A 9,798-nucleotide genomic window follows, 5' to 3' on the forward strand; every position below is an offset into this window, starting at 1 on the left:
TATGCCACATATAATAACCATTTGAAGATATTTTTTTCAGTAAAGCTCTTTAACATTTTTGAAATGAAGTTAAATATTAAAAATGTACTAGAAGTTTTTAAATTTAAAAAGACCACCAACTCAAAATGTAATTCTACCGAGAAGAACCGGCAAGGAATTACTCAGTAGTTATTCTATACCCTAAATTACATAAACAAACCAAAATATACTTTCTACTTTTTTCTCTTTCTAATTCTATCATACAGGATGAATTGGCATTAGCAATTCTAAAAGTCGGTGCATAATTTTCTATTTTCTCCTCGGATATTATATCCAACGTTTTATATTATATTTATTATCAAAATCTTTTCATTCATTTATGAATATTATTATAAACATAGCAAAGGATACCGTAAGATACTCCCGTACTGGATAATAAATGGAGTTTTCTGGCGTCTGCCTTTCACTGCTGAGCACAAAATTAATCATTAACACAAATTCAAAATAATACTCAATAATGGCAACAACAAACTTAAGCTTCTTTTAAGATTAACATGTATCAATAAGTTTTCTCCTTCTGGAAAATAAATAATTTTCTCTTCTCGCAAATGATTTTATATTTATTAAATATAAGTCTCATATCACACAAGGCAACAAAGAAGTCACCTTTCGTTTCTGGAATGATACCTAATGTAATGTAATGATACATCTCATCTCTAATAATATTAAAGGTAGCTGTAACGAATAACCTGTTAGCTTAATATACTAGTAACAATACATTTTACCTAGTCTACGACTAGCTCTATCCATTTTGACTACTTAACAGGGCTGAGTTAAAATTATAGTTTCTAGTATCCATATATATTCCTAGAGAATATTCCGTGCATTCTGATTTTTAAACTTTGTTGTGGCTAGTATAAATCTGGCTAATAAATTTTAGCCAATAGTAAATTACGGTACAGTACTGTTCGCTTAAAATGTAACGATTTAAGGAAAATGTAATTTTTAGAGATATTTAAAAAAAAATTATTAACTTACTTTTATGAAAATGATGATAATTATATTTATTATACAAATATATATCTAGCTGTGCCCGCAACCTTGTACGCCTTTGAATATATATATGCATATGCATATGTATGCATACATATATAATATGCATTGAGGGCTATTTTAAAATTACAAACAGACACTCCAATGTTATTATATGCATAGATTAAAAAAAAATCACAGTTATTATAAGAATATCAGTTACATGTCTGAAAAATAAAATTCAGATAAATTACACGTATAAATATTTCAATCGAACTCACAAAAGCGCTATTGTACCCTAATAATTCAATTAAACGAACAAAAAATGCTTAAGTTATTTGAAATAGATTGCCTTTGCTATCAATAAACTGACATGTGAAACAAATTGATCGGTTTAACTAATCACGTGAACTCAATTAATAATATTACAATATTTGCAACCTTAACTGTAACGAAAATTCTATGAAACAGATACGGTAAGGTTTTTTATTAAGATATATTTTAAACGATAATCTTTTGAAGAATTATATGAAATTCAATATTTTTTTGTCTCTTTCTATCATGTATGGCGATTGCACAAATACCTATTAGCATTCTTATAAAAAAAACTAAAAACTACAGAGCAATTAATATTATTCAATTGAATATTCAATTAAAAAAACATTTTTATTCAAATGTATTAAAATTGAACAAGTATCATCTCTGCACATTTTTTGTTTTGTTTTATATATTCACTTTAATTAATAAAAATAATAATGTCAATTCGCTACAACTGCATGTAATGTAAACCAAATGTGAAACCGATGACACTCTTTTAGCAAATGGAACTTACCAACTATAGAAACTGTAACTAACTAACCGTATGTAAATAAGTGGTTCCCATCTAGAAAGACAGTCCAAGGTCATCTTTAATGCCATCTTCCTCGGAAGCGTCTAAAATAGGACACCGTTATAGCGTGTACCGGTCCGTACCACAATGGTGAAGGTCTTCAGGTAACTCGTCGCTATCTCCTTTTTTATATGATGATTATGTGAGCCTGCTCGTTTGCCACCTAAACGAGTAGGAGGCTCACCTGATGGAAAGTGGCTGCCACCGTTCATGGAAATCTGCAACAAGAGGGGGCTTGCAGGTGCGTTGCCGGCTTTTAAGGAAGGTGTATGCTCTTTTCTTGAAGGTTCCCAAATCGTATCGGTTAGGAAAAACCGACGGTTGTGAGATAATGTCTCAAAAATCGCTCTGTTTTGGATTTTTGGAGTTCTAGGTCGCTTTTTAAACAGTTGTACAACATCGCACAAGAGTCGTTCAATGTTCCCATCATTTCAAAGCATACGAGTAGAGCGCATTAAATGTTTATTTAATTCATACATTTCACATTATAGGCAGAGTATGAATGTGTGCTATTTTAGCTGGAATTACATTTTTTTATATGTTATTGATTGTATACTGAGCTACGTATATCTATGTTTTGAAATAGCTAAGTTTTTGAAATAAAATTAAAACGTAAACGACATACTGACTTCAACTATTTAAACGTAACATTAAAATAGATTGAAAACAAACGTACACTTACTAAAATAAACACTGATAACCTCCTTTTTTAGAAGTTGGTTAAAAAGCGATCGTTTTCTTGCATACACCTTATCTACTACTTCCAGTACTAGTTTTAAGTGTTGATATTAGTCCCAGAAAAGATTCCTTTACAATAATAATTCATATAAGCCAAAAGTGCCTTGCATTGCTCGGAAGAAGCTTTGAAAATTGTCCTTAGTTCTGTAACCAAAATATACATTGTGTTTGTCAACACCATGATATACGAGCTTGGTTGATTTCAATGCCTCCTCTGTTTCTACACCCTCTTTGTCCTGCTACAGCTTCCTGAAAATATATATTTTAGTTTTAATATATATTAATATGTTTTACGGTAGACACGCACCTAAGATGATTGTCTACTGAATATTAATTTTGCAAAATAATTCATCAGAATTATTTCGTATATTTTACATTTGTGCTTTTTACTCAGAAGTCATACATATATGATGAGTAAATAGCACAAAATAATTAAACATTTTTATTTCCAATGTCGATCATTATTTCACAAATTAATATGCACATTATGTACATGTAAATACAAAGTGAAACAGTTAGCAATATAACATTTCCAATCATATTAAAACAAACGACTAGTCTCTAATTAAAATAACAAGCGTATAAATAAATGAGTGTTTTCGCAATTTGCTGTAAACATTATTCAACTTTGAAAAAAATACACAGACTAATATACAATTGTGTAAAACATAATCATTATTCCAAACTAATGTGGAATTTTTTTTATATTTGTTCTATAATAATATCAGTCTAGCTAATGACTGAAATGCGTTGCAGCGCTAATTTTCTACGCAATTTTACAATACGCGTGGCATACAAAATCTTAAAAGCTTTCTGTTCATTGGTTAAAAAAAAATACTTTGCACATCAACATTATGCACAAGCTATACATGTAATAAAATTGGAGGTCTGTTTGTAACAATAAATTCACCGCTTTGACTAAATACATATGTAATGCATACAAAAATAATACTGTTTACACTTTTGATAATAATCTCTGAAATAACTGGACCGATTTTGACGGGACTTTCACTGACAGATAACTGATATAGTTAAGAGTATACAAGGCTACGACAATAATTTCTTTATTAAAATTCAAACGCGTACAAAGTTGTGGAGACAGCTAGAATATTATATATACCTTATCTGCTGTCTATACGTGAAACTATATATCTAATTTGATCATTTAGACTTGATTTTTATAAATAATTAAATAATGTTTAAGACTAATTCTAAGATGAAAAACTGAAACGACTTGGAAGTTAAGGTATTAAATTACAAGACACTTTAAATTCCACAATAAGAAGAATTTAAACTACGTGATATGGCTCTTGTTTAGTGAGATAAGGAACCCTAAAATAAATTATAAGTCTGCGCAAAACTATCGTTTTGAACACAATGCTTAATAAAATTGTTAGTAATTGACGTATTATTTAACTTTTCAATTATATTTCAATGATTATTTTTTTTTTTGAATAAAATAAAAAATAAATACATAGATTCATTTCACGTTTTCTAAGTTTTATTAAATAAAAAAAAATATTGTATATGATATTTATTTGAATAATTTGGCAATCACACGAGTTTATATATAATATGGCCTACGATTACTATTTGTAAGTACCGAAAATATAGCAGTAAGTTCATTTTAGATTGCTTATCGAGGATTTTATATAAATTTTCATTTTCGTTGAAGTGATTGGTTCGAAATTTTTGTGGCATACAAGTCATAATATGATATGATATACTGGTTATTCAAATCTTCTTAAGAAGACAACATTGTTTCTTTGCCCTAGCTCAATTTTATTAAGGGTTTAGTAAGTTCTAAGTAAGAGGTTAAACATTTGCAACGTATATGGACATACAAAATATTGCGCTCTTTCTGATATTATCTGTCGCTTCTCTTCATCCCGTTAATATAAGTTTGAATGTTATATAATACTGCATGAAATACAAACGTATCCTGATCTTAAGCTCATATAATATCTGTTTTTTACTTACTACTGTTTTCTACCAATATTTGGGTGGTTGAGACGACTAAAGTAGTTATATTTATAGATGCTATTTACTAATTGTCTTCTTGCGTTGTAGTGACACTTTTCAACTATTAACTATTTTTAATATTTCAGGTCGCCGCCATTAAATCAATTATTTTATCGTTTCATGGCTAACATGATGAGCTACTTTTGTGTGGGGAAAAGAACAGCTTGGGGTTATAAAAAAAATACAAGAATGCAAATCATTAACAGCACGATTGTGGTCACATTCGCTCCTTTGTGTGGTATCTCACAAATCGTTTACTTATACATCAATTATTCTGATTTGTCATTCGATATATTGGGTATAATATTTTCTATTTTACCTGTTACGTTTTTGGCAATTGTAAGTGAAATTACAATATTACCTTACCTGAGTAAAAATAAAAAACCCGAATTTTCTGAATAAATGATTATGTATTTTATAACCAATGTCACTCGAAATAATGATTCATGGGAGAATTCTAATCATACCCCATACATTAAAATATACTTATAGATGGAATAAAAAACTCACATAAGTATAGATATAAACTTAGAAATAATTTTGGCAGACCCGTAGAAAGAAAAACTAGTAATTGTATTTTTAAAGAGTTCGTTAATTTTAATGATGTGACATTCTACCGAACAGAATTATTCGACAACTTAAAAATAATTTTGTATCTATTAATTGCAGGTGAATATATATTCATCTAAAATGAAAAGCTATGAACGAATTTCAGAGAACTTCTTGCAGAAAGTTCATTTATACAATATATATGCGGAAACAAAGAGTGAATTTGTTAAGAAAGTAAGAATAATAATATATCCAAAGTATCGTACGTGTAATACAAAAATAATCAGATTAGTGGGTCTATTCTGTAACAAGAAGGTAACTCACCGCAGAACACGAGCGTGAATTGTCAGATGGTGATATACAACACTGGTTATGATAATTATATTATTTATAGGATACACGTATCACCATAATTCGGTTGTCAATATTTCACGAGTGAGATGCGAAGTGAATTCTCACAGAATCGCACTACAGTTGCGTAATAATTTATTCCGTGGTGCAAAATGCTTAAGGTAGTAGAATAGAATATATGCATCAATGTATTTGGAATTGCTATTATTTACGTCGGTCACTACCAGCCATGATTAAAATAGGTTCTTTTTTTAAAATTTTCATACACAGTGGTTGCACAAATCGCGCGCACTTCAAACTCCAGCAAATTGTCATTTCGAACAGTTATGGACTCACGAGAGCCTAATTCCCGTTTTTGACAAGTTTATTACAGTCAACGTCGTACATGTTGTGATTGATCGTGCATTGTTAGTTCACACTCTTTGGCATACGACAAGGATGGTATTTTATGATTGTACATTTGCTAATACATTAATAATGTTGATAAGTTTGTTAAAAATATATATAGATAAAAAATGTCATATTTGTATGTGAGCTGGCAAATGGGTATCCTTATCATAATCTGTGTGTGGTAAGATTTTTTACCTTATCATACTGCAAAAAATATATTAATCATTCCTCATTATATTACCATTCCGGAACTAACCTTGTCAACTATAAATAATATTATATCCCTAGTTGTTACATGTTTACTCACCTTTCAACCAAGACACAACACTTTTATGTGTGACGATAGATTAAAAGATAAGGGGTAAGTACTCGGATGGACTTGCACAAAGCCACCATCAAGTAAAAAAATTAAAACATAATGAATACAATCGTTGCGTAAATTCAAAACACATTTTATTACATGCCCGCGATATCGATAACATTATTCTTTGGGGCTCAATTTCAACTATCCCCTGAGAATATTGTCATTTTCCACCATAAATTATTCTATTTGTGTATTCAAGGAATAGCCTAATATATTGACATTCAAAGAAATCCTTCGACTCGCTCCTGCGGGATACATAAGAAAATAGATATGAAAAAGAAATATTTTAATTTTAAAAGTCGCGATTATGGCATTTTATTTGTCCCCGATAAGTAAGTTCCAATTATATCGAAACACGTACACTATTAACTATATTAAGACTTAACTTTCAAATTTATATCAATATGCTATTATTATTACCCATCTCGATTTAAACACTAGACTTCCTCTCAATGGTAGAGCCTTTGTATTACGTTTCTTACTTATGTTATACCGACATCAGTAATATGGATACTTACAGTTTATAGAACGCGTTGATAAAATTATAAACATGCCAATTTGGATATGAAAATTAATGATAATGCGCCTTAAAAATATTTTTAATAAATATTACACTAAATTTTTTGCTTATTGCAATGTGGTTTGGTAGCTTTTTTAAAGATTCTAATAGCGTGGCTGATCCAGGGTCAATGAAATCCTAGTAATTTATCTAAATTAGATAAATGAAATAGATATTTGGAGATTGTAGCTATATTTCAAAATCATTTTCAAGCAAGGAATACAAATTGATCAAATTGCCTCTAAACCTTTATAATCCGTGTCGTTATCGAACTTCTTTGATCCTGTTCATTAATTAATTCAACCCGAATTATTGGTTTCAATACTACTTTTAAGTGATGATTTAATGTTGTCATCATGAAGGTCATTAACCGATTGAGAAATTTTGCGTTTAAATAATAGATAGATTATATTTACCTAATATTAAGACATTTGTTTTTGTTTTTCAGAAATTAATTAATTTGGAACGAATATCAAGGTGGAGTTCATTCTACTTAATTTTTTTCTTTTTTTCTAATTCCTTCGCGTGGATAATAATAACAGCGGTAAATAATTACAACAACAGAGAATTAGTCTTGAATCATACAGTGAGACTTCAGACTTCCCTCTTTATGTGGATGCCATTTGATTATGGCTACAATTATCAGAATTGGTTTATAATCCATTTAATAAACTGTTATACGGTACTTAATGGAGTATCATCAATGATGATTTTTCAATGTATAAATTATATGTTTGTTTTTAATATAATCGGTCATATTCAAATTTTGAAACATTTACTTATGACAATTTCGGCTGATTTGAGTGACGAGGAAGTTCATACGCAACTTGGTAAAATTGTCGACTACAGTAACTTTATAATCGGGTAAGTTTTAATTAATGTCGTAGTAAGTACTCGAGCTTGGAAATTGAATTGAATTTTTCAAATATTTTTATGAAATTACAGTGTTTTTAAGGACGTACAACATGCATTCGGATATAATGTCGCAGCTAACTATTTACAAAACTTATTTGGTAACAGTGTATTTATGTACCAATTAATGTACGGGGTAAGTACAGTTTTAAGTTAATCAAAGCTTTTTTTATTCATTGAACCATCGACTACCTAGTTGGGCTAGTGGATAGACATAAAGCCACAGACCCAGAAGCTGTAGTCAGGCCAGGTTGGGCAGGTTAAAGTTATTGAGTTATTCTCGTAAAATTCTCAATAACCAAACGTGGCGAAGTTACCCTTCCCCCTCATCAGATTATAAGAACGAGGAAATAGAGATTGCACCTACAGTTGGGCATACACTTGGGCACACACTTGGGCACACACTTGGGCAAATTAATATATTCTGCGTAGTTAAATGGGCTTAGCCACCGTGCCCAAAATTGGCTAGGGCTATGTCACTTTTTGCAATGCAATTTACAAATAAAAGTTAGTTAATATAATAATAATAATAATTTAAGGGTAAAGAGAGCATGATGTTATACGTGGGTATGATCCTGGCATACACCGGCGGACCGATTATTCTATCTTTTGTTCTTGAAGAAATAAAACGGCAGGTAAGATTTTTCAAAATGTTATAGAGGTATTTAATTAATAGTAAAAAGTAACTTTAAAAATACATAATAAGACTGTAATAGATGGAGGTAATGATATCCCATTTTAGTATTAAAAAAAATATATTTAATGTCAACTAAAACTAGATAAATTCAATGAAATATACAATTTTTTAGACAGACAACTTACCACATATAGCGTACAGCATGCCTTGGGAGAAAATGTCGGTGTCGAATCAAAAGATAGTCATCCTTATATTACAAAGAACACAGATTATAATGGAATTTAAAGCACTTGGGTGTATGAAAGCAGGCGTTGGACCAATGATGTCGGTGAGTAACAATACGACGAAATTGGCATTCCACTTGCAATATTAACATGTTGATACTCGTACCAATATCACTTTTATGATAAAGTAATATGACGATTCAAAGGTAATCATAGCCTACTTGAAAAATAATACTTTGCTTTTGATCTTCGAATATTTATTTCAAGAGTTTGAGAATTTATTAAAACTGATTCAATATATTATTTAACAAAGAGTTAATTTTATGGAATAATATATTTTCAACGCTCGATATGTTATTATTACAATAAATTATTCTAACAAGAATCATGTGCGTTACAAATTTCCTTAAAGGTTCGTTAATTCAGCTCATCGCTCTAACATATTTTAAATATATTACTTGCACCTTACTGCTTAGTTTATTTTTTCTACCAAAAAAGCTATTGCAGTTGATTTGTTGTACATGAGTACTAAGATACCAATTCTAATAGCGCCGCTTTTCGGATCTCGCAATCACGAAGTTGTATGGTGAAACGCCATTTCCTTTACTTTACCTTTACCTTCGGAAGTTAACCATTCCCTCCCTCCTGAATTGTATACAAGGTAGACTGTGTTGTCAAAGGTCTAGTTTACAGACTCACAAAGCGAAAACCCAGACGTATACGTTTATCGATACTAAGCGCTTCCAGCAAATACAACATGCCGTTTATACAGTCAGTTGAAATCATATAACGTTAGAAAGTACACAGTCACACAAGTATATGCAGTACATATAAATAATCTCATTTTAACCATTTATAATCATTTCAGATATTGAAGACGACATTTTCATATTACTTAATGCTGGAATCATCAATCGCAAAAAGTGATTAGAAAATGACACATAAGTATGTATTCACATGGATCTTCGAAGAAAAGATCGTTATAGTTGATCGACCTTTATATAATATATCTACAATTACACATACCTATGTCTATTTAATCTTTTATATTTATCTCAATAAAATAATAGTTATAAGTTAAGGCCGCTTTCAAAATATACAATGGAGCTTCGATATATAAGAAACACACAAACAAAATATATGTATGTAACG

General features: G+C 30.1%; 1 protein-coding gene across 1 annotated transcript; it reads left to right on the forward strand.

Annotated features, from left to right (window-relative positions):
• Nucleotides 1–1,987: 1,987 nt before the first annotated feature.
• On the forward strand, nt 1,988–9,577 carry LOC124531771. Its single transcript, XM_047106294.1, has 8 exons — nt 1,988–2,004; nt 4,747–4,999; nt 5,330–5,443; nt 7,322–7,737; nt 7,819–7,921; nt 8,325–8,420; nt 8,595–8,750; nt 9,515–9,577. Exons 1-8 carry the CDS (start codon nt 1,988–1,990, stop codon nt 9,575–9,577), a joined length of 1,218 nt encoding a protein of 405 aa, XP_046962250.1.
• Nucleotides 9,578–9,798: the final 221 nt, after the last annotated feature.

Source organism: Vanessa cardui, chromosome 8 (genome assembly GCF_905220365.1).
Source record: "Vanessa cardui chromosome 8, ilVanCard2.1, whole genome shotgun sequence".
NCBI classification, from domain to species: domain Eukaryota; kingdom Metazoa; phylum Arthropoda; class Insecta; order Lepidoptera; family Nymphalidae; genus Vanessa; species Vanessa cardui.

Excerpts from the sequence above, each read along its gene's own strand:
- LOC124531771 (XM_047106294.1), top strand. Across the intron at positions 5,000-5,329 it reads CTGTTACGTTTTTGGCAATT|GTGAATATATATTCATCTAA; the intron begins GTAAGTGAAATT and ends TATTAATTGCAG. Across the intron at positions 7,738-7,818 it reads TACAGTAACTTTATAATCGG|TGTTTTTAAGGACGTACAAC; the intron begins GTAAGTTTTAAT and ends ATGAAATTACAG.